The 24,198-nt window shown below is 56.9% G+C and overlaps 1 protein-coding gene across 3 annotated transcripts; it reads right to left on the bottom strand.

Annotated features, from left to right (window-relative positions):
- Positions 1 to 451: 451 nt before the first annotated feature.
- KATNB1 (katanin regulatory subunit B1) lies at positions 452 to 22,689 on the bottom strand. Of its 3 annotated transcripts, none has more exons than XM_032284040.1 (20): positions 22,586 to 22,689; positions 21,106 to 21,412; positions 16,015 to 16,145; positions 13,371 to 13,488; positions 6,708 to 6,808; positions 6,329 to 6,370; positions 5,927 to 6,010; positions 5,598 to 5,713; positions 5,074 to 5,145; positions 4,750 to 4,900; positions 4,412 to 4,602; positions 4,157 to 4,287; positions 3,642 to 3,692; positions 2,668 to 2,735; positions 2,414 to 2,539; positions 2,158 to 2,307; positions 1,757 to 1,833; positions 1,609 to 1,683; positions 1,207 to 1,323; positions 452 to 867 (listed from the first exon to the last, which is right to left on the bottom strand). In XM_032284040.1, exons 2-20 carry the CDS (start codon positions 21,143 to 21,145, stop codon positions 735 to 737), a joined length of 1,974 nt encoding a protein of 657 aa, XP_032139931.1. In that variant the 5' UTR covers positions 21,146 to 21,412; positions 22,586 to 22,689; the 3' UTR covers positions 452 to 734. The 3 variants fall into 3 exon arrangements, with proteins under 3 accessions (XP_032139931.1, XP_032139929.1, XP_032139932.1); XM_032284038.1 differs by having other exon boundaries at positions 22,531 to 22,683; XM_032284041.1 differs by lacking the exon at positions 22,586 to 22,689 and adding an exon at positions 22,270 to 22,488.
- Positions 22,690 to 24,198: the final 1,509 nt, after the last annotated feature.

The raw sequence follows: 24,198 nt of genomic DNA, 5'->3' as shown, positions 1-24,198 counted from the left end.
CTGGGGCGGGGCTGTACCTGGTCACTGCCTTGGGAGCAGGATGGGCCCTTTCCCACCAGCCAGTGCTGGGGGTTCTGCCTGGGAATGACAGCTGATCAGAGCCCTGCTCAGAGGAAGGAGCGGCTGTCCTTGCAGTCCTGCCCCTGGAGGCGTCCTTGGGGACAAGGAAGGGGCTCTGGGCAAGCCTGGCGGTGTCCATAGACAGCTTGAGTGTGGCTGAGGTGGGGAGGGACGGGCTGGCGGGGCCCACCCCTCACCTTACCACCGAGTGGTGGAAGGGTGGTTGCCACCTCCCCTTCCTTCCCAGCCTGAACTGGGCCTGTCCCACAGGCCCGGCTCTCTGCTGCCCCCTGCTGGCCACAGGGGGCGTGGTCTCGAGGAGGGGCAGGCACTCCTGGGCCTGGGGGAGCCTTGTGGCCAGTGGAAAACATCCCCCACGTGGAAACCTGGGAATAGTTACAAATTTAATAAAATTTGCCTTATAAATTACAGCAGCAGCCCCAGAGCTCAGTTCGCTGCCCCAAGAAGCAACAGTTGGGCCAAGCTGGGCAGCTGCTGCTGGAGAGAGTTGTCTCAGAGTTTGGGGCTGTAGAGGTGGCCAGGGACCAGCGTCACCACCTCCAGGACGGCCACAGGGCAGCAGCAGGGGCTCACGGGCCGGTGGGCGCAGAAGGAACAGGAGTAGGGGCTGAGGCCAGGCCCTGTGGGCTGCCGGGCGCCCCGCCCACCACTCCTCAGTCCAGACTGGCCATGAGCAGGTGCAGCTCGCGGAAGGTGCTGCCGTGGCGGCCACTCAGGCCCGACTTGCTCTTGACCAGGCCGCTGATGCTCTTGAGCTGCTTGTGGCAGAGCCGGCACTTGTGCAGCCTGTAGAGAGGGCAGGGCCTGAGGGCCAGGTGGCACTGCCACCACCCCCAACCCCAGGGCCTTTGCTGTCCTAACTGCTCCAGCCCTTCCTCCTAGGGGAAGGCGGAGGCCCAGAGCGGAACCACACAGCCCTGCCAGGGATCGTGGGACACAGCCAGGCCAGGGAGGAACCTAGCTCTGGCTATGCCCACCACGCCCTGAGCCACGGCCCCAGACCAGCGCCTCCTCTAGACACTGTCCCAGCAGGACTGTCAGTAAGAGGGGCCCGGGCCTCCAGGCCTTTGTCCCTCACCTGCTGTGGCACCCTGGCCCCCCACACAGGCACTGCCTGGCCCTCACCTCTCCTCCCTGCTGATATCCACACCCACGGAGGGCGGGGCCGCCAGCATGTCCGTGATGAGGGGCAGAAACCGCTGCAGGATCAGCTTCAGGGAGGTGCAGCCCGTCTGGACATAGCTTCAAGGGCAGATGGATGAAGTCACAGACGGACCCAGGGCCACAGACAGAGAAACAGCAAGGAACACAGGAGAGAGGCAGAAACACACACACACACGCACGCACGCACGCACGCACGCACGCCTTTTTCCACTCCCACCTCTGGACTGTTGAGGGGGCAGCAATGCTTCACAGCCGGTTCACAGGAACACCCAAGCCCTTGGGGGCCCTTCCCATGGTCCTGGAGGAGGCTTCTTGCCTCTCTCCTCCCCCTCCTCAAGGCAGGCGTGGCTTCCCCACACGCACCTCTCATACTTGCTCTGCAGAAGCTTCTCGATCTGTGGCAGGACCGTGGTGCACAGGTCCAGCTTCCATAGGGAGCTAGGAGAGGCCAGGACACATTGCCGTCAGCCCTGCCCCACCCCTCCGCCCCTGCCCCTCGGCAGTCACTTACGCTTTCTGGTTGACGATGTTCAGGAGGTCCACTACCACTGACAGGTCGTTGATGGCCACAGCAGAGTCCACCGACGTCTGTGCAAACAGAGCACCATCAGGGGGTGGGGCAGTGGGGCGCAGTGTGACCCCGAGGGTGAGGGTGGGGGCACGAACATGAGTGTCGGTGTGCTGATGGGGCTGTGGGGTGTTCACAGCGCTGCACCTGACACGCTCAGTGTGAGGCCAGGCCTGTCAACAGGTGCTGAAGAGATGGCAGCCTGTGGTGACCATGATGGGAGAGACAGATGGTGTCATGGCGGGGATGGCATATCTCACACTGTCCCCCATGGGTGGCCTCTCCGGGCAGGCAGGGGCAGGGGCAGGGGTGAGGCGAGGCCCTGGGCAAGGGTGGGTGCTTGCCTTGATGTCGCTCGTGGTCCACACAGCCCGCACAGTGTCCAGGTTCTTGTGGCGGCTGGTGAGCACCACACACATGGTGTCATGGCCTTTGCGGATCTGTGACATGGCATCGTCGTCCACCAGCTCGGCCTGCTGGGGCATCTTCACGGCCTGCGTGGGATGGGCACCCAGATGCTGGCAAGGGAGGAGCCGGCAGCAATGCTGTGCCCTCCACCCACAGACCTCCACCCACGCCTCGCCCTGGGCTCCCACTCACGGGCAGGAAGTCAGAGGCCTTCAGGCCGATGGGCTCGTTGCGGGTGGCGGGGATGATGGCAGGCTCAGCCTTGGGTGCAGGTGCAGGTGTGGAAGCGACGACCGGGGGCCGGGGTAGGACCTCCAGCTGAAAGGGTCTGAAGCTCAGTGGGCGCCAGCCCGGGACCCCCCTCTCTGCCTCCCAACATGAGGGACTCCCCAACCCTGGGTCAGGACCCTCTCTAGGCCCCTCCTCATGCCCCTCCATGGACGTACGTTTGGCACCGGGAATTGCACATCCATGGCAGGGCTGGGCTTTGCTGCCTCCTTTGCTGTGGCCACGTCTGGAAAAGACGCAAAAGGAGATGACTGGGTCCAGCCAGAAGGGCCTGGCAGGAAGGGCAGGGCTTGGGGCAGCATCTGTATTGGGGGGTGGAAGCAGCAGTGTGGGTTAAGGTGATAGTGATTCAGTAGCATGGGGGTTCCAGAGGACCTGGGTGCAAGCCTGGGCCTACCTCCTCTCTCTCCCCCAGCTCAACCTTAGGTCTGCCTGTGGGTGGGACCCAGGGGGCTCCAGGATGTGGCCATCCTGTCCCTTCACTGGCGCGTATATGGAGGGAGGTGGGATGAGTGACTGGCAAGGAGGGGGTGGAGGCTCCTAGGAAACCACCCGGCCTCCAGAAGGGGCGAGGATGGTCCCTGAGGGGAGGCCAGGAGGGCAGGGGACACTGTAGGACAGGGGTCCCCATGCCTGCCCCTTCACCCACAGCACAGCCGTTTTCTCCCTTCTTAATCCAAACCCCTAGCTGAGGCCTCGTGGCCTGACCTCCTGCTGGGACTCACCCCAGCTCCCTCCTCTCAGCTCCCTTCCTGTGGGAAGCGCTCCCCTCTCCCTCTTCTCGCCGGTCCCCAGGCCTCAGCAGGTGTTCCGATCATCCCATCTACAGCTGACCCCCTCTAAGGTGGGCCCCCAGGGAGTCCTCTCTGTCCTCCACAGTCCGAGCGCCCCTGGCGGGCCCGTGCATGTGGCGGTGTCTACGTCTGTCCCCCACACACCAGGGCACAGGCTCCCAGGGGAGGGCAGAGACCCCTCGGGAGAGGCTGCCAGTCGTGTCCTGAGAGGGGAGGGCCCAGGAAGGGGCTTGTCAGAACTCACAGGGAGAGGTCAGGGATGGGGTATGGGGTGTGGGGCGTGGGGCGTGGGGCGTGGGGTGTCAGAGACCCTGGGAAGCCAGGCTTATCCAACTCACCATCCTCTGGGGGTGCAGGGAAGGGCTCACTTCTCCGGGGTGGTGTCCGACCTGCAGGGGAAAGAGGCCCCTGGCTGCGAGCGCTCCTGGCTGGGCCACCTGGCACCCAGGGCGCTATCAGAGCGTGGGAGGTGGAGGGTGGCCACCAGGCATGTGGCTGCAGACCCTGGACCCTGCTCTGGTCGCAGGAAGCCTCAGTCCTGGGAGAGTGCGCGCGTGTGTGTCTGTTTCTGCCCCTCTCCTCAGTCTCCTCCCAGCCCACTTGTCCCTGGCAGGGCAGAGACTGGGACACTGAGCAGCTGCTGGGCTGTGGCTGGGGAGTGCCCAGGCCCCCCTCACTTCCATCAGAGCATGGCCTGGTGAGTCCAGGGAATGTGAGGATGGGGCACGGAGCCCAGGTGTAGGTTAGAAGGAAGCTAAAGGGACATGGAGCCGCGACAGGCCATCCTGGAAGGACCCACAGCCTCCCTTTCACAGATGGGGATGCTGGGCTGGGGGTGGGAGCCCGGCCTCACTGATGCTGTTCTTGGGCTGGAAGATCTCGTTATAGTCCTCGGCATTCTGGATCTCGGCTCGGGACTCACGCTCGTCCCGGTCATCCTCGCTGCTGGGGCTGCGGCGCTCGCTCTCTGAGTTCTGCTTCACCCTGGGGTAGAGAGGCCAGGCCCAAAGAAAGCAGGTGCCCTGTGAGGCCCAGGGCTACAGCCCCGAGGCTTCCCCTATGTATGACAGGCCCGCCCCTGTGCCCCCGAAGGCCCCTAGGCCCCTACCTCTGGGGCCTGCTGCAGGTTGTGCTGGGCCGCTCGTAGATGCGCCGGAGCGGGGCGCTGGGGTTGGGCAGCGGCTGCGCGAGGGGCCGGTGGTCCTGCACAGGGTCCTGGGCCACCGTGCCAGTCCTGGTGACACGAGTCAGATCCACCACGTAGGAGGAGACGTTGCTCTGGGAGAAGGCCACGCCAATCTGCAGAAAGTGGAAAGTTGGGGCCGGGCCTGCAAGCTGAGGGGGCAAAATCCCAGCCCCAGGGTGGGGTAGGAAAAGGGGTCTGGGGTGGAGGAAGGCGGGTTGCCCCATGGGAGTGGGGGGTGGTGGGCGCCATGGCTCTCTCACCAGCTGGTCATTGCAGATGGCCAGGTCAGCCACCTTGCCCCAGTTGACGAGGACGACATCAAAGCAGCGCTCAGGCTCCCAGCCGTAGACGCGCAGCGAGTCCTGGCAGCCGCTGTACAGGCAGCAGCCGTCCGGGTTGAAGAGGACGCTCCTGGGCCAGGCGAGAGATGGCTCTGGGTCCTGCGGCACCCAGCCTGGTCCCCACCCCAAGGAACCCAGGGAGCCCGGGGCAGGGAGGGCACAGGGCAGAGAAGGGAAAGGCCCACCCGCAGCCACGCCCTGCTGCCCAGAGGAGCGCTGCGCTACCCACGCATGCCTGCGTACCTGACAGGCCCAGGCTCCCCTTCGATGCAGCTCACCACCTGGAACTTCTCCAGGTCCCAGAAGCGGATGGTCCTGCAAAGACAGCCAGGCTGTGCTGTGAAGCCTCTCCCCGAGTCCTGGCCTCCACAGGCCCCTAGGAACCAGCTTCTCTAGGAAGCTCGCCCCAGGGCACGGCCACCAGGAACAATGGCTGGGGCAGGGTTGGCCCTGACTTTGCAAGGGGGAGGCCGAGTCCGATGGCCCTGGCCCCTGGGCTGGCCACAACAGCTGTAAGCCTCCTGCCCTATAGGGCCCCACTAGGTGCCTTGGGTGCAAACCTGCCCATGAAGCCACAGACCTGGGACACTGGGGCCAGGGAACCAGCAGGGGAGATGGAGCAGGGTTCCATCCTGGCTTGGCTGAAATCCAAAGGATCATCAAGTGTATGACACCCCAGACAGTGACAGAGCGTGAGCGGAGACATGCAGAGGACACGGTGGCGAAGAGCTGCAGACACGAGCGACTTGCCCGCACCTCCTCCTCACCTGTCAGAGCTGCCGGAGGCCAGGAGGTACTCATTGGGGTGAAACTCGACCACGTTGACAGGCCCCGTGTGACCCGGGAACTCGGACATCATCTTGCCAGCAGTTAGATCCCAGAGCTGGAGGCAGGGCAGGGAGGTCAGGGCCAGGCACCTTGGCTGCCCACCCTTCTTTTAAACCAGGCCGAGCTCTTTATCCATAAAGCACCTTCCACTCGGGACAGGCATGGGGCATGTGGGCCCGATCAGGAGGGAGGTGAGGACTCGGTCTGTTGTGATCAGCAGATCCCAGGCCCCAGGCCCCTGGGCCCAGGTCAGGCTGGGGGGAGCTACCTTCACAGTGTGGTCATCTGCGGCCGACGCCAACCACTTCCCATCGGGGCTGAACCGGAGACACCGCACGGCCTGGCTGTGCCCCTGAGGGAGGAACAGCACGAGCTCACCCTGGGATCCTGGGCCCACAGACCTCTCCCTGCCTCCTTACTCCCGTGGGACCCCTTCCAACTGACCACACAGGCGACTCGCCTGGTTCTGCTTGGGGCAGTTTGATGAACGTGGCTCTAGGGGATCATGGAGCTGGGGTCCAGGGGGCTGCCCATGGTGCTTCTGCTAGGCCCCAGATCCATGGTTCGTGTTCTCACCCATCCCCTCCACCCCCTGCCCGGGTCTGGACACCATGCCACACTCAGCGCCTGCAAGGTGCTGATGGAGTCACCAACAGAGTGCCACCCTTACCCTGTATCGGAAGACACAGCCTTTCCTCCTGATGTCCCAGAGCTGTGGGGGAGAGAGAAGCAGAGGAGCAGAGTCAGCAGAGGTCATGAACGAGGCCCGGAGACACAGTCAGGACAGTGTGTGTGGCAGTGAGCAGAGGGCAGGGCCCAAGCTCCTCTAGGTCATTACTCTTCACGGTGACAAGGACAGAAACTGTTCACTAAAGCTGGCATTCTGAGCAGAAGCATCTGGCAGGTGCCTGCTGCCCACCTTACCTAGGACAGTGTGGATGGGGCTGCAGAGAGGGAAGAGGTCCCCTCAGTGGGCACCCAGCACTGAGGGCCGAACCCGTCCTGCCGCAGTCCCAGCAGGAGACGCAGGGCGTGGAGCGGCTTCTCACCTTGATGTTCGTGTCCTGGGAACCAGAGGCTACAAATTCGCCGTATGGGTGGAAATCCAGGCTGCAGATGTTGGCTTTGTGTCCCATGAGCGTGCGAAGAACTAAAAAGGAGGAAAGCAGAGACAGCGGCTGGGAGGCACGTGGGAAGGCTGACGGAGGGAGGGCTGCGGCGGGCGTGTGTGTGTGCTTTCACATTGAGGGCACAGAAAAGAGAACAATGACACATATTTTAAAAATGGGGAAACCATCAAGGGTCCCACCCCTTAACAACTAATTTTTTTTTCTTTTGAGATGGAGCCTTGCTCTGTCTCCAGGCTGGAGTGCAGTGGCACGATCTAAACTCGCTGCAATCTCTGCCCCCTGGGTTCAAGCAATTCTCCTGCCTCAGCCTCCCAAGTAGCTGGGATTACAAGCATGTGCCATTACACCTGGCTAATTTTTAAATATTTTTGGTAGAGATGGGATTTCACCATGTTGGCGGGGCTGGTATCCTGACCTCAAGTGATACACTTGCTTCGGCCTCTCAAAGTGCTGGGATTATAGGCATGAGCCACCACGCCCAGCTGACAACTAATTTTTCTACATTTCTCTTAATGGATGACACCCCGGGTCACCTCAAGTCTGCAGAAATCCTACCGCACTGCCCACAGGCTGTGCCCCAGTGGCAGCAGAGCCAGGGAACCACTGCACTCAGTTCAGGCCCCATAGATGTGGAGCTGATGGTGTGCGGGGTGCCCAACCCCACCCAAGACAGTGCAAGGAGAGAGACCAGGAGGGGTTCAGGCTGGGAAAGAAACTGCTTGGTTGGAAAGAGAAATCTAGGAAGGCTTCATGGAGGAGGTGGTATTTGAGTAGGTGTCAGTGGGTGGAGGATGAGGGATGCTCCATTAGGTAGATGGAGGTGATGGGTAAAGGCCCTAAGGAGGGCAATAGAGGGCATGGCTGGGGTGACCCCATCCAAGGGATTTTGAGGGTGGCTGTGAGGACACACTGAGGAGCTGTGAAAACTGAGAGGACACCAGGAGGACACGCGAGGACCAGAGTGGGGCCTGATCGCCTCCCGCTGCCCCAGGAACCGCATCTCCCATCCTTTCCTTGAAGGTTTAGCAGGCAGCTCCACGGCCAGGCGCGGCCCAGCCTGGAGGGAAACCTTGTGTGTTTCAGGGTGTCCTCCAGCACCACTCAAATTTGTCTCATGTGTCCTGCTTTTGGAAAAATGTATAATTCACTGTCTGAATGAAACCCATCATCCCATGAGTGCTGGGGCCAGGAAACGTGGGCGTCCGGCCATTCTTAGGTTTGAGCCAAGGTACAATAAATAGGGTGCCTTGTGAGCTGTCGGAGGTGGTGTTCAAGCTTCCATATACAGCACTTTGCTGCAGAGCTGAGATCCACGCACGGGTGAATGAAATGAACTCGACTGTATGATCTTCTCTACCCCAATGTCAGGATGTGGGCTCCGGCATCAGACTGGGATCAGCCGTGGCTCCTCCCTCACTGGCGGTGTGACCCTGGCAATCACTTACCCTCTCTGAGCCTCACGTGGGGTCACAGAATGGAGAAAACAAATGGACATAAAGCGCTTAGCACGGGCTCAGCATATGGTAAGTGCTCAATAAATGGCAGCCGTAATCAGTCCCATTCACACTTCTCTCCCTTCAGGAGGCCTGCCTTCTGCTCCTGGCTGTTCCACAAGCTGGGCCTTCTCTCCTCCTTCCCAGGCCTCAGTGCCCCTGTGCGGCTGGCCCTGTCTGGCACTGGAGCTGGGTCTGGGCACTTCCACATCCCTCTGGAGTCTGTGGAATGCATATCCAGTTTACCTGCATCAGAATCTCTGCAGCTGTCCCTCCTTGCTGTGTGTAGCTATCAGGTGCTGCTGGGGGCTAGGCATTGCCTCCTGGCCAAGGAGGCCACACTGGCTCCTGCTCCCAGCCGACTCAGCTTGGATCCCATGGCAAGGCTTCCAAAATCCTGCCCCACCCAGAGAGGATGTGGTGGGGTCCCGCCCTGTGTGGGCTGGCTGCATGGAGCGCCGGCCGCCCTCCTGTGGGATCCTGTGGGATGCCCTGGGCTGAGCCACCCTTGCCCTCTGGCTGCGCTGTGGAAAGCAGGCAGGACCACATTTTTCTGGCCTGACTCCTGCCCTTGCTCTTCTGTCCCACAAAGGCCTCTGATGCCCAGGTTCAGTCACAGGATCCAGGAACTGCAGAGTGGAGGGGCCTCCGGGGTCTGCCTGCCCGCTGCAGGAACCCCCAAGCCCTCCCAGCTGAGCAGCTGCTCAGCCCACATCTGAGTCCTCCAGTGATGGGTGGCCTTCCAAGGCCACCAATAAGATAGGCAGCACTCTTTCTTTCTTTTTAAATAGAGACAGGGGTCTCATTTTGTTGCCCAGGTTAGTCAAACTCCTGGCCTCAAGTGATCCTCCTGCCTCGGCCTCCCCAAGTACGGAGATTACAGGTGTGAACCACCATGTCGGTGGGACAGCTCTCTTTAGAACCTTTCTACACCTGTGGCCTCAGTTTGTCTGTCTGTCACTGTCGCCTACACTCTGGTGGGTGGGGGTGGAGGTGGGGGCCGGAGGTCTTAGCTTTATCTGCTGAAAGGCAAGTTTCTCCTCCATCCAACGGCAGAACAGAGAGCGCTGGGATGGGAGTCCCAGGCTCTGCTACCTGCAGCCACCACACTTTCCTAAGCTCGCTGCTCTCCCTGGGCCCCCATTTGCCCATCTGTCAACTTGGCTCCGTCAGAATCACCTGGAAGCTTATTAAAATCCAGATTCTGGGCCCACCCGAGTACTGAATCGGGTTTTCTGGAGGCTAGGTCTGGGCCGTGCGTGTGTAGTGAGCTCCCTGCGAAGCAGCCAGGCCGGGCCGTCCAGGGCTCAGAAATGTAGCAGTCTTCAGTTTTCATTTCTCAGCCACCTCCAGAAATTCCTCACATTTCCCTTATGAGCAAAACCTCTGTGGCTGAGAAAGCCTGGACGGCGGGCAGGGCGCCCTTGGCTTCTCTCTTCTGTCTCTTGCTCTTCAGTGACTACTGAATGGCTGGTGGCCACGTGCTGGGATTCAGGTCCAGGGAGCTGTCCGCCTCCTGCCCGAGCTTCCCACCTTCTCCATTAGAGCCTAGCCATGCTGGCCTCGCTCCTCCCTGGTCCTCTTGCATTCAGTGACGCCCAAGCACAGATGCCCCGGTGTGGCCAGGCAGCGCGATCACGCGTCGAGATGCCAAGCCTGCAGGCCTGTGTGTTATCAAGGAGGTCCCTGGGCTCTTTCTTAAACTGACCAGCACTGCGCAGGCAAGCATCACTGAAGAGGCCTGGGGCGCGTCTTTATTGAGTGCCACCCACACAGAAAGCCCCGTTCTTGAGCAAAGGGAACACACCGCTGTGCAGGCGAGGCCCATGGCTGCTGCCTGGCCGCCAACATAGAGCAGGAACCAAGGAGAGGCCCAGAAGAATCCTGAAGTCTCAGCCAGGCCAGAGGGGCTCTCTTCTGGAAAAAAACAGCCAAGGCAAAATCCATGTTGCCGCTTCCTCTCCAGGGCTTCAGGCCAGGCTCGTGCCTGGCACACAGGAAGATCCAACCAGGGCTATCAAAAAGCATCAGGCAGGCCGGGTTCGGTGGCTCACACCTGTAATCCCAGCACTTTGGGAGGCTGAGGCAGGCAGATCACCTGAGGTCAGGAGTTCACGACCAGCCTGGTCAACATGGTGAAACCCTGTCTCTATTGAGAATACAAAAATTAGCCGGGTGTGGTGGTGGGTGCCTGTAATCCCATCTACTCAGGAGGCTGAGGCAGGAGAATCGCTTGAACCTAGGAGATGGAGGTTGCAGTAAGCTGAGATCGTATCACTGCACTCCAGCCTGGGCGACAGAGTGAGACTCCATCTCAAAAAAGAAGAAAAAAAGCATCAGTTAAACAGGTCTTATCTGGACCTCAGTGCTGGCCTGTATGGTGTTATGAAAAAATGCTGAACGAGCTGTCAACATTTTAAAATTGGCTTACATTAATTTCCAGCCTCTCTTGAAAAATCGGTAGAGCTGGCACCACGTGCTAAGGCACAGGGGCAGTGGCGAGACTCTCGGCTCGGCCCAGACCTGAGGGCATGAGTTTCCAGACCACAGCTGCAAGAAACCAGCAAGGACCCAGCACAGGGTGGAAACAGACTCACCCCAAGGCTCATCACACCAGAACACTGGGACAAAGACCCCAAAAGCCTGCAGAGAGAGAGGAGAGGAAAGGAGAGAGAGAGAGGAAAGAAGAGAGAGAGAGAGAGGAAAGAAGAGAGAGAGAGAGGAAAGGAGAGAGAGAACGTGGAAAGACGCCAGTCCCCTGCGAAGGATCTGGGATCAGAACAGAACTGGCCCCTCTTAATAGCTACCCTGGAATCTAAAAGGCGGTAGAGCTGCACCTTCCAAATGCTGAGGGGGCTATTTTATTGCCAACATCAAACTCTATACTCCAACTCATAAAACAAACACAAAAGCAAACGCTGGGGGTAGCATAAAGTCACTTTCAGCCATAGAAGGTCTCTAAAACTATGCCTGCCCCACACCCTTTCTCAGTAAGCTTCGAAGGAATGTGCTCCATCAAAAAGAGGGGGAAAACCAAGAAAGGTGGCGGTGTAGGATCGGGAGCAGCAGACAAGAGAATTCCCCAGAGAGGAGACACGGATGACAGCTAGGCTGCAGGCCACTAGAACTGGAGGAGAGGCTCTGAAAAAAGGCGCCTGGATTATGGGATGGGTTTCAAAGAAACAGGAGGAGATTTACTCTTCTGGCAGAGAATTTGGGGATGAATGAGTAATATGGACATAGAAAACACATGGATAAAAAAAAAATTAACTCCAGAAAAACCAAGTTATTAAAAAATAGTGGTAAATGACCCTTATGCAGTCCTTATTTTTTTTTTTTTTTTTTTTTTTTTTTTGAGACGGAGTTTCGCTCTTGTTACCCAGGCTGGAGTGCAATGGCGCGATCTCGGCTCACCGCAACCTCCGCCTCCTGTGCTCAGGCAATTCTCCTCCCTCAACCTCCTGAGTAGCTAGGATTACAGGCACGTGCCACCATGCCCAGCTAATTTTTTGTAGTTTTAGTAGAGACGGGGTTTCACCATGTTGACCAGGATGGTCTCGATCTCTTGACCTCGTGATCCACCCGCCTCGGCCTCCCAAAGTGCTGGGATTACAGGCTTGAGCCACCGCGCCCGGCCGGAGTCCTTATGTTTTAAACACTGCCTATTGAAATGGTGTCTATTGAAATAGGGGGGTGGGAGGAAAAACACGAGCGATGGGGCCGGGGGTGGTGGCCATGAGAGAGCGTAGGAAGGGAATAACTAATGTGTTAACACTTTTTTTGTTTTGTTTTTTAGATAGGAGTTTCGCTCCTGTTGCCCAGGCTGGAGTGCAATGGCACGATCTTGGCTCCCTGCAACCTTCACCTCCCAGGTTTAAGCAATTCTCCTGCCTCAGCCTCTCCAGTAGCTGGGATTACAGGCATGCGCCACCACACCCGGTTAATTTTGTATTTACGGTATAGACAGGTTTCACCATCTTGGTCAGGCTGGTCTTGAATTCCTGATCTCAGGTAATCCACCCGCTTCGAACTCCCAAAGTGCTGGGATTACAGGCATGAGACACCGTGCCCAGCCCCAACATTTTTAAAAAAGAAAAACTGCAGTACGACCATGTGGTCTAGGAAGGCAGAGGCGATCGGCAGAGCACAGATGAATGCACAGAAAGCTGCGGCTCGGCCGGGCGCGGTGGCTCACGCCTGTAATCCCAGCACTTTGGGAGGCCGAGGCGGGTGGATCACGAGGTCAAGAGATCGAGACCATCCTGGTCAACATGGTGAAACCCCGTCTCTACTAAAAATACAAAAAATTAGCTGGGCATAGTGGCGCGTGCCTGCAATCCCAGCTACTCAGGAGGCTGAGGCAGGAGAATTGCCTGAACCCAGGAGGCGGAGGTTGCGGTGAGCCGAGATCGCGCCATTGCACTGCAGCCTGGGTAACAAGAAGAAAACCCCTCCCTCCAAAAAAAAAAAAAAAAAAAAAAAAAAAGAAAGCTGCGGCTCTTGGAGAACGGGAAGGAGTGGGGCAGAAGTCTCCTCTTTCCATTGTGATTCACTGCAGAACCACTGGTATTGGAGGTTTCACATTTTAGGCTATGCACAGCTTCCATACAGATGAAAACTAAATTAAAACAGGGCTCAAGCAAACAGATCTGGCCATCCCAAGCTGCCTCTGGTGGCATGATGGAGCCGAGGCAGAGTGGGGACCACCTTGAGTCAGGGTACAAGCTCCCTGGTTCGTCACAGCTGTCCCACACAGCCACCTCACTCAGTCAGGTGACCTGCAGGGCTCCTGGTGGCATCTGACATCCCTCGAGGTTCTAAATACGCACACATCCAGACACACACCCACCCACCCACCCACACGGTGGTTCATGCAGACATTTCTGGCAGGCCCTCAGCTGCTCCAGGCAGCAGTGCATGTCAATGCCAAACGAGTGGGGGTGGAGTGGTTTCCACACTGCCCGGTTAGTGCTCCAGGAGCAAAGCAGCCAACCTGGTCCAGGCAGGTTTCCTGGAGGCGGCGGCATGACCGCAGAGCCTGAAGACTAAGGGAGGCGCGCGTGCGCAGGAGGCAAGCTCGGGGGCCTACTTTTGGCAGCTTCCAGGTCCCAGACGCGGATGGAGCCCGACTGGGAGCCGGCCACGATGAGCTCCTCCGGGGTGTTGAGGCGGACGCTCTCCACTGGGGACGTGTGGCCCGTCAGGCTCTGTGGAGAGAGGGCAGCGGCTTCAGTGCACTGCTGACAGGCCCCCTGGAAGTGCCGCCCTGAATTCCAGGTCCACGGGAAAGGCTAAGGCGGGAGTTGGCGCCCCCTGGGGGCCACAGCCCAGCCCTCCTGCAGGCCCTGTCTAAGCAGCTGCTCCTCTCGGCCTGGGTTCCCAGGGCTAAAGGTGGCCAAACCGTCATCCCCCCACTACCTGCCTCTTCCCGATATGCTTCCGACATGGGTGTCACCTGCAGAAATGGCCCTGGGCCCCTTGGAGGGAAGCAACTGGCCAAGATAAACGGATGCTGTCCCTTCAGCCTTAAGTCAAGCAACCCCGCCCAGGCGCCGTTCCCATCTTCACTGCTGCCCTATGCAAGCCCCTCAGCAGACGAAGCCATGGCAGAACTGAGGGCTGGCTGGTCCCGGGCACCCATCTTGCCCCTCTGGAACCCCTGGCTCTCCCCGACTGCCCATCCCCGTGAAAAGGGGAGGGGTCAGGGGAAGGTGGAAGACTTTTCACAGTGGACCCTCTATCTTCTGGATGTTGAACAGAATTAAGTGTATCCCATACTCAAGAACAAACAAAAATAAATCCAAGAGGTCGGCCTGCAGGGGGAGAGCGTGCACAGAACACCCAAGGGGAGAGAAACTCCGGCAGGCTGGAGGCACTGCCAGGCCTGGGAGGCTGGTGTGTGAGAGTGAGGGCAGTGGCCAGGGCAAGATTGGCTGGGGCCTGACAGCTGCATCTGGTGTTCGAGGACACGCCTGCAGGCCAGGCCCCAGACGCTTGGCCCCGCTCCTTGGGGGGTGGCAGCATGTCCTATTTTGGTCAGTCATTGGTGATGCTTTTCCAGCCGGTGTATACTACTACTTTGGCATTTCTGGGGGCCAGGGCAGGGTAGGGGGAACACTTTTGAACCCTAAAAACAAAGTAAAACAAAACACTTCGAGTCATCTTTACTGACCCCTGGCACCCTTGCTGAGGCTGGGGTGGATCTCAGTTCTCCCCCTGGATCTCACAAAAACACTAAGGTGATTAAGTTTCTACTAAAAAATTCATCCCTTGCCTTTTTTTTTTTTTTGAGACGGAGTCTCACCCTGTTGCCCAGGCGAGAGCAGTGGCACAATCTCAGCTCACTGCTACCTCCACCTCCCGGGTTCTCCTGCCTCAGCCTCCTGAGTAGCTGGGATTACAGGCGCCCGCCACCACGCCTGGCTAATTTTTGTGTTTTTGAGACAGGGTTTCACCATGTTAGCCAGGCTGGTCTCAAACTCCTGACCTCAGGTGATCCGCCACCTCAGCCTCCCAAAATGCTGGGACTACAGGCGTGAACCACGGTGCCCAGCCTAGTTTTCTTTATCTTTATTTCATCAAGAGTCAAAACAATGATACTTCCCTGGTTGGAAAGGGATGGGCTGGTGGGACAGGGAGGAAAGGGCAGGTTCCGTTGCTGGTGAGAATGTAAAATGATTTCTGGAGGGCAATTTGGCAATCCGTTTTGAAAGCTTCAAAATAAACACACACCCTTGAATTTAATGCAATGATCACAGATCTGCTCAAAGATCTAGGTGGCTGAGGCTGTTCACCAGAGTGGTTCAGCAGAGCTCAGAACAAGCCGGAAACAACCTCCCTGTGATAACAGGGTGTGGCTAAGCTAATTACAGCTCATCCCTACAAAGGAACACCATGAAGCCACTCAAAATTATGTTGTAAAAGAATATTTGTTGACACAGGCAAATCCTTGCAGCATTGTTATTTTTAAAAACCAGGCTGCGAGAGAGTGGCAGTGCATTTTTACTCATGTGTGCTTGTATGTGTATTTGCATGTATACATGTGTACATCATGTACAAGTGTGCACACACGTGCGTGGACACGTATACGTATCTGTCTCAGCATCAAGAAGGACTCAAGCCAAAGCACCCACTGCGGTGGCCTTTGAGTAATAGAACTATATGTAATGAATGTTTGTTTTCTCCTGTATGCGCTCCTGTTTGGAAAATGGTTTCCAGCATTGAACAGAGCTGCGTAAATAGTGGGGGAGATGATATTTAAGAACTAGCTCCCTAACCAGATGAGCCAGGTCCCCTCAAATCCTCACTGGGGAATGAAGGCTGGGAAGGAATTAAAATAAACGCCCACATGTTGCTGCCAGGCAGGCAGATGGGCAGGTGGGGGGGCAGGGTTACAAGTCTTTTGGCTCAGCCACAGGCCCAGGGCTTATCTTAACCTTCTCACGAAGCCTGCCTGGAGTTCTTAAAAGTACCACAGGCAGGTGACTCCTCGCTCCTGAGGGCTGGCCACTGTCCCAGCCGTGCTGGGCTGCCCTAGGCCTCACTAAGCAGATGGCTGGGGGAAGCACTGATGGTGTCCCCACCACGCCCCCTCCACCCCTGGTCTGGGCCCCAGAGGATAGGAGGCCCTGGCCTCAGAGCCTGAGAAGCTGCTCACTCCTCAGCCTCCAACCCCTGGCCCGTCCCCTCCCCCCAGGCCCCTGTCCTGACCCCTGCTGGCTGCTGGGGCTCACCATGATGCAGTTGGGCTTGTTGATGGACCACAGGTTGACGCGGCAGTCATCCCCGCCCGTAGCCAGCAGTCGCCCGGAGGCCTTGCCCAGCACCAGTGAGGACACATTGCTGGCATGGGCGACGATCTCTTCTACACAGGGAAGGAGACGGAGAGGACATCAGGGGGTTACGATGGGGCCTTGCGGGGGGGAGGGGTGACCCTGCTTGGCTGCCTGCTCTGGAACCTGATGGCGAGTGGAAGGCTCTGCCTCCTTCAGCTCCCCCACTGGTGCCCACCATGAGCTGCAGGACCAGCAGACGGAGCAGGGCATGGGACTGAGATGGAAATCACCGCTTCTCAACTTTCATCATTCCCATCCTACCTTTAGACTTCATGACTTTTTCCTGGTTCGGTACATCACCTGGTAATATTGACTAGTTATACACAATTTTAAAAATTGACTTGCTATTTTTATTAGCTTGGTCTTAAGCAATATCCATGAAGTTACAAGTTTGATATGATACTCTATGATACAAAAAGAAAAACAATTTTGTTTTTTTGAGACAGTTTTGCCCTCGTTGCCCAGGCTGGAGTGCAATGGTGCGATCTTGGCTCACTGCAACCTCCGCCTCCTGGGTTCAAGCGATTCTCCTGCCTTGGCCTCCTGAGTAGCTGGAATTATCGGCATGCACCACCACACCCAGCTAATTTTGTATTTTTAGTAGAGACAGGGTTTCACCATGTTGGTCAGGCTGATTTCAAACACCTGACTTCAGGTGATTTGCCCACCTCAGCCTCCCAAAGTGTTGGAATTTGGGATTACAGGCGTGAGCCACCACGCCCGGCTTGAAAAACAATTATTTAAAAAAAAAAAATTGACCATGCAACACCTATGCACCTCTCGGCTGCTGACCGTGTGTCCACCCCGATTTGGGGAACACACTTTAAGAACAACTGAAGTCACCTCTAGACAAGCTGCCCCCAGGTGAGCCCACACAGGGCTTCGGCTCACAGATTCAGAAGCACGGATCAGGTTCTGGTCTGAGGGCTGTGATCTGCTATTGCATGGCCTTCCTTGGCTACTTAGTCCCTTGTCCTCTGAGGACCTGACTCCTCGCCTGGAAAGTGGGGATGAGCACGTGTCTGCTCACACCTGATGCTGAGGACTCCCTGAGAGCGTGCCTGTGTGCTGCTTAGTAGCAGGCGAGGGATCCGCGATGCTGGGCAGGCTCGGGGCTAGTCACCCTGAGAGTGGGCATGGGGGCCCCGGGCGAGCACTGGTAGGCTTCATGAGGAGGGGGCAGGAGGCAACAGACTGAGCAGACAGGGTAGGGGTGACAGCTGACCACACAGGAGAAGGCTGTGCAGACAGCCCAAGGCCTCTGGCCTGGTCAGTGGGGACAGCAGACATGAGCCTCTGAGGGCTCTGCAGAGAGCAAAGCACAGGCAGGGAAGCAAGACGCGGCCCAGGCCTCAGAGCCCATCCCTGCGCAAGCTCCTCCTGGAAAGAAGGAACTAAAAGGCAGTTCTCCCACACAGGCGGGGGGAAATCCCCAAGGTGCTGACGCCTCAAGGCACCCGGGAGGCCAGTGTGGGCGACTCCGAGGAAAAGGGTGTTGCAGCCACGGCGCTCCGCAGAGGCCCCTCCTGCATCCGGGCCCTGACTCCACCCTGCTTGGGTGTCTCTGCTTCAGGCTTCAGACCACAAGGAGGTCGGGAAATCGGGCCCAGGGAAGCTGCTTGCCAGGAACCCGGGCTCCGAGGGGCCACCAGGAATGCCCAGGGGACAAGTCACAAGCTCAATCTCACCGATGACACCCCTACTCCTGGCCTGGCCAGGGCAGAGCCAGCACAAGTAGCAGCACCAGCAAGGGTGAGGGTTCCCTGCAGGCCCAAACCTGAGCCAGGGCAATGGGGAGCTCGCTGTGGGGATCCCAGGGAGCCAGGCTCCACTCTAGTCCCATCTCAACCAGAGCCTTCTGTCCTCTGGATACTGTGGGGACAGCAACCTGGGGAATTCCAGCCACAGACATGTATCTGTTCACGAGTTTCCACTCAAACCAGAAAGAGGGCAAAGCACCTTCTCCCTGGCATTCTGTGCTCAAGCCTGACGTCCTCTCCATGGAGGCACTGCCCACTCCCCCGGCCCACCTGGGGGGCTCCATCTGTCCCTGGCCCTCACTCCTCTCAGGGAAAGTGTTTGGCTGGGCCCCGCCTCACTGGGCCTTAGGACCACTGCCCCTGGAGACACCCATTCATTCATAATATCAGTATTTCCTGGGTGCCTGCTCTAGGCCTCGCATGAAATATGACCCAGTGTGACCAGATGGTGGCAGGGGCATGGGAAAACCACAGACTTTGGGGTGAAAAGGATTCTAGAAGGGCCCATACCACTGCTCTCTAAGCAGCCTGACCAGGGACTGACTGGAGCCACGGAGGGAGGGGCAGAGGGGCAGGGACACAGCACAGGCACCTGCAAAGGAGGCAGGGGCACCACCCCGAGAGCTTCTCCTTGTATCCTGGCTGGAAGGACAGCGACCAACAGCCCAGGCCGAATACTTGACTTTCATACAAAAAATAAAAAGTAAAAATCCTCGGCTAGGCGCAGTGGCTCACACCTGTAATCCCAGCACTTTGGGAGGCCAAGGCAGGTGGATCACCTGAGGTCAGGAGTTCGAGACCAGCCTAGCCAACATGGAGAAACCCTGTCTCTATTAAAAATACAAAAATTAGCTGCATGCACACCTGCAATCCCAGCTGCTTGGGAGGCTGAGGCATGAGAATTGCTTGAACCCAGGAGACGAGGGTTGCAGTGAGCCGAGATAGCATTGCACTCCAGCCTGGGTGATAGAGCAAAACTCCGTCTTCAAAAAAAAAAAAAAAAAAAATCCTCAGTATCTACTGGCAGGCCAAGCTCTGGGGGTACAACCTGGGACCCACATCCAGCCAAAGCTGGGGAACACAGTGCAACATGGCCAGAGGGGCTGAGGACCCCCATCCTAAACGCAAGACGCAAAGTACTGGGTTTCCACGACCCTATGTGGGCCACGCACCTCTGATCCTCACCAGACCCTGGAGCCAGAAGGAGCCAGAGGTCATGTGGCCTTGGGCTCTTCAGAGTTTCCCATGGATACCACTGTGCACATGAAATTAGCAGCAGCAGCAGACGCCCAACGTGGCTGATCTCATTACCTCCTGCTCACACACTCTGATGACTTGGCCTTGCCTTTAAGATGAAGTCACAGCAGCCTCAGGAGGGCTGGGGGTCCTGTGGACACATGCCCTCGCAAAACTCACTAAGTCCATGCGGCCCCACGTTCCTCCCGCTGCTGTGCTGCTGCTCATGGCCCCTCCCCCCCTCCCCCAGTCCTTCTAATACACTGAGCCTCCTGCCTCAGGGCCCTAGCGCCTGCTGTTCATGCAGCCTGCAGCATTCCCACCCCCACCCCCACTCCCACCCCCAGTTAACTGATTTCAAAGCACAGGTACCAGCTTGCAACTAGAGGAGACACAGAGGGATCCAGTTATCTAATCCCTGCCTGTTGCTCTCCCCAGGCTCTGAGCTTCCACTGGACAGAGACCTTGGCTACTTTGTCCCCCACTGTCTCCCCAGTGCCTACCTCTGGGGAAAGGCCAGCTGTTGAAGGGATGAATACGTAATCCCAATAATCACAAAGCCACTCTGACCAAAGTATGCCTTCCTTGGGGAACCATAACTGGTTTTCCCAAAGTCCTAGAACTTTGGGGAACACGAAATGGCCGTAACCTCTCACTTTACAAGCAAGGAAACAGAGGCCCTGCAAAGAGATTTGCTCAGAGTCTTATGGTTAAATTCATGGTGAAACAGTGTGGAGTCTTGGCCAGGCGTGATGGCTCATGGCTGTCATCCCAGCACTTTGAGAGGCCAAGGTGGGTGGATCACCTGAGGTCAGGAGTTCAAGACCAGCCTGGCCAACGTGGTGAAACCCTGTCTCTACTAAAAATATAAAAATTAGCCGGGTATGGTGGCATGCACCTGTGATCCCAGCTACTCTAGAGACTGAGGCACGAGAATTGCTTGAACCCAGGAGGCGGAGGTTGCAGTGAGCTGAGATCACGCCACTGCACTCCAGCCTGGGCGACAGTGAGACTCTGTCTCCAAAAAAAAAAAAAAAAAAAGTGTAGTCTTGTCCCAGCTCCTGAAAACCAGCCCAGGACAGCTCACAGCAGAGAGTGACCAGGTGCAGCACACAAAAGCTATGCCAGCTAGTTACAACAGGTAGGGCAGGGCCCACTGAGGTGCCAATGTGTAGGGGAATTCTCCAAATGTGATCTGGGGATGCTTGGGATCCTCAAGATCCTTTCGGGGGGTCTAAGACAAAAGGATTTTCACAGTAACACTAAGATGGCATCTGCCTTTTGCACTCTCATTTGCTCATAAGCATATGGTGGAGTTTCCCAGAACACCACTAGAGGCCTATTTGATTATATATTCTTGTTAGAAAATGTCTTAATATTAATTTCTACCATGGTAAATACTGACAGATATAACTCCAACCAAAAAAAGCACTCTGGGGTCCTCAGTAATTTGGATGAGTATGAAGTCTTTAGATGAGAGTCTAGACCAACTTGTATAGGGCAATGGTGGGCGTGGGCAGTGCCCAGCCCTGTCTGCATCCCTCTGCCCACCCCTCTTCGCTCCCACTCCTTCCCCCATGCCAGGCTCAGGATGCATTCATCTGACTGGGAAAGTTTGACTTGTGAGATGTCTGAAAATGCTGAGAACATCATTCAGGATTCTTCACCCTACTGTCAGCCTAACTGGAAATCCTGTGCTAAGTGCTTTACAATGTCCATCCTGTCACCCGAATTTCACAGCAACCTTAGAATGCAGGCGTCATTATCTCATTGCACAGAGAAGAAACAGACTCAGAGAGGTTAAGTCACCTGCCCAATGTCACCCAGCTAAGAAGTGCCACCATCATGATTTACATCATGGTCTATCTTAGTCCAAAGTCTAGGAGTCTCCTCCTATACCAAGATCAGGAAACAAAGCTGTGGGTTCAGTCCTCCCAGCAACAAGCAGCTAACAGAATAAATGAGGCGATAAAGAAAAATGAAAACCACTCACGCAACTTCCAGGCTGTCTTGGTGACCACAGGGGTGGCCATCCTTCAGCTGGCTGGCACGTGAAGCCCCACCCCACAAAATCAATTGTGCTTTGCTGGTGGGGTGGGGGTGGATCCCCCCCCAGATCCACCAATCAAGTTGGCAGGGAGTTCCCACACATCCAGGCAGAGAAAATGCCTTGTCTCCTGGCCTTGGGCTGCCTCGTGGTTCCAAATCACCCACAGCAGCAACAGCAGCACCCTGTGCACATCTGTCACGATCCTGGATCATGGAATGTTAGGCTTGAGCCATCTCAGCTCAATACGGGGCTGCAATACAAACAGAGGTGATGTCTTGTTAGAAAATGCTTGCAAGAACTACAGCTCCCTGGATCACCAAGGCCACTCGATAAAGACTGACACCCATCGAAGCCACCAGAGCCAGAAACTGCACTGCAAATTGGGTCTGGGCCTCTGCAGAGGGAGCATCTCAGGTAGGGTGACTTGAAACCCAAGGAAAAATAAACTCCTCCCAGAGGCCAGGATAATGAGATGCAGCTCTGTTCCGGGATGCTGGCTGCCTAAAGTGCCGCAGCGGCAGTGGGGCGGGGAAGACCACGTGTTTGCAATTCACATAGATTTCCTAGGAGTCGTTGTTTTTGTCTGACGTGTGGGATGTTGCGGGGTGGAGTCAGAAGCTAAGCTTTTGGACCCAGGAAAAGCATCCCAGAGATGGCCACTGAAGTCCTCCCTGGAAAGAATCTTGAAGATGACCCTGATGGTCCAACGCCCCAGCTCCTGGCAAGGCAACCGCTCTTGCTCCCTACGATTCCCAAGGACAGAGCTTGGAACTAGGCCTCCAGTCTGGGCATGAGTGGCTATGACTCCTCAATTCTAAAAGGCCACCTCATGGAGCCTCCCACCTCCTTCCCACAGTCACTTTACCTCTTTCCCATGAGCCCGCTCCCTTCTGTCCCCTTTTTCCTGGGTCCCCGGGTCTACCTCTCTAGTCCTCCGTTCACACCCCCTTTTCTCCCTGCCCCGAGTCTCCCACTCATGCACATCCTGTCTCCTGAACTCCCTCACGTGGTCCCTGACTCGCCAGATCCTTGTTACTGCCCTTTCCCATATGTTCCCGGGGTCTCCCATTCATTCATTCTCCTGCTTCTCCTTTCCCTATTCATTACCCATCCTCCTGCAGACCCCCAGCTTTGCTTCCAGCCTCCCCGGTTGTGCTCCCTCCGGCCTCCATGCCGATCCATCTTGTCCGGAGGCTGGGGCAGGTCCCTCGGCCTCGGCTGATTCTCCCAACCCTCTGCTTGCGGAGTACGGGCTCTAGCCTTCCCACGGCCAGAGCCCTCTGCCCACAAGCCCAGCCAGCCCCGCCTGGCTCGGCCCAGCCCAGACCCCACGGTCCCCTCGCCTCCTCGTCCCCTTGCCCACTCTACCTGCATCTGCGGCTCCGGAGGCCAAGGCTCTGCTCCAGGCGCGACCCCCACTTACCTCCATCGCCTGCCCTGATTGGCCGCTGCTTGACAACCGACCCTCACAACAAAACCTCCGGCTCAGAGCCCCGCCCGCCTCGCCTCCCGCACCAATCAGCTGCCGCGGGCGCTCCGCCTCCTGCCAGGACTGACCAATGGAAGCAGGCGCTTCTGCCGCTTTCCCTAAGTACCCGCCCTCTTTTCCTAAATCGGACTAATCAAGAGGAAAGAGCATTCAAGAGCCGCCCCTTGGCCTCTAATGAACCAATGCAAGCTGCCATTTCCTTGGTCCCGCCTCCGTCTCAAGCTTTACCTTTCCTCCCGCTTTCCTTCCTCGAACCTAATTTGTGTTTGAAAATTTTTTGAGAGCCGTCCTCCAATGGCGGCTGCGCCAATGACTTGAGCAACCGTCCTAGATTGACCAATTAGCGTCCACATTATTGGAAAAAAAAAAAAAAATTCCCAAGTAGCCAATGGGAAGGGAACGTTAGGGACAGTGTGAAGCCGCGGACCTTCCATCTTGGAGTGGGGCAAAACCTAAGGAAGCCTTAGTCGGCATTTTGCCGAAGCTCCTCGTTCTTACCTTTGCCTGCATGAGGACTTTGCCCCTGTTCTTCGACCTGGACGCCGGCTTGAATCCCCAACGGGAGGTCTAGAAGGAAACAGCCTGATTTCGGGTCCGAGGCAGGCGCTGAGCCTGGAGTGCTGCCCCTGCAGCCGCCGCCGGCGAAGGGATGCGTGGGCAAGGGGCTGCTGCTCCAAGTGGCCGCAATCTGGGAATCCGAGAAAGGCCGGCTTTATTTGTGACATGTTGGGTTAGGTGGGCTCAAGGAAGTACTGTAACCCGCCTCGACTCAGGGCCCTTCGCATAGCCACTTAGAAAGGACTCGGCCCCGCAGCCGCCTCTTCCCTGTCGCCCAGAGGTTGGTCCAGGGACCTAGAGCCCCTCAAATCCCCCCATTCGGCCTCTAGCCTCTCACCGCAGGTCGGGGCTCCTTGGGCTTACGTAACACTCACCACACCCCGAAAGGATAGGAATTCCTGTTCCCCTTTACTGATGAGGAAACTGAGGCCTGGGTTAAGATGCTTGTAAAAAAAAAAAATCACACGGTCAGAAAGTCATGGCCCCAGAATTCGAACCCTTGTTCTGAAAGCCAAAGCGTTGGGGAGTCCCCACTCTGCTTCCCAGGTTCAAATGATTCTACGGCCTCAGCCTCCCGAGTAGCTGGAACTACAGGTGCCAGCCACCACGCCTGGCTAAGGCTAGTTTTCGTATTTTTAGTAGAGATGGGGTTTCTCCATGTTCGCCAGGCTGGTCTTGAATTCTTCACCTTAGGTGATCCACCCGCCTCAGCCTCCCAAAGTGCTGGGTATGCGTGAGCCACCATAAGGCACCTTTAAAAGATTAGACTGGTAGAATAACATCGGATCAAAACTATCCAGCCTGCAGTTCCCCTCAACTTTTGTATTATAAAAAAACTAAATCAAGAAAACTTGAAAAGACAATATCATGATACCTCGTAGATTCCAGCACTTGTTAACAGTTTGCATATTTGCTTTGTGTATGTTTTTCTGAATCATTTGAAAATTGTAGATACGACATTTCACCCCAACACCAAATACTGAGCATGT

Source organism: Sapajus apella, unplaced genomic scaffold, assembly GCF_009761245.1.
Source record: "Sapajus apella isolate SASKATOON/1434 unplaced genomic scaffold, GSC_monkey_1.0 scaffold15, whole genome shotgun sequence".
Lineage (NCBI taxonomy): Eukaryota > Metazoa > Chordata > Mammalia > Primates > Cebidae > Sapajus > Sapajus apella.
Note: the sequence above shows the minus strand (reverse complement) of the source record. Positions and strands in the feature narration are given on the sequence as shown.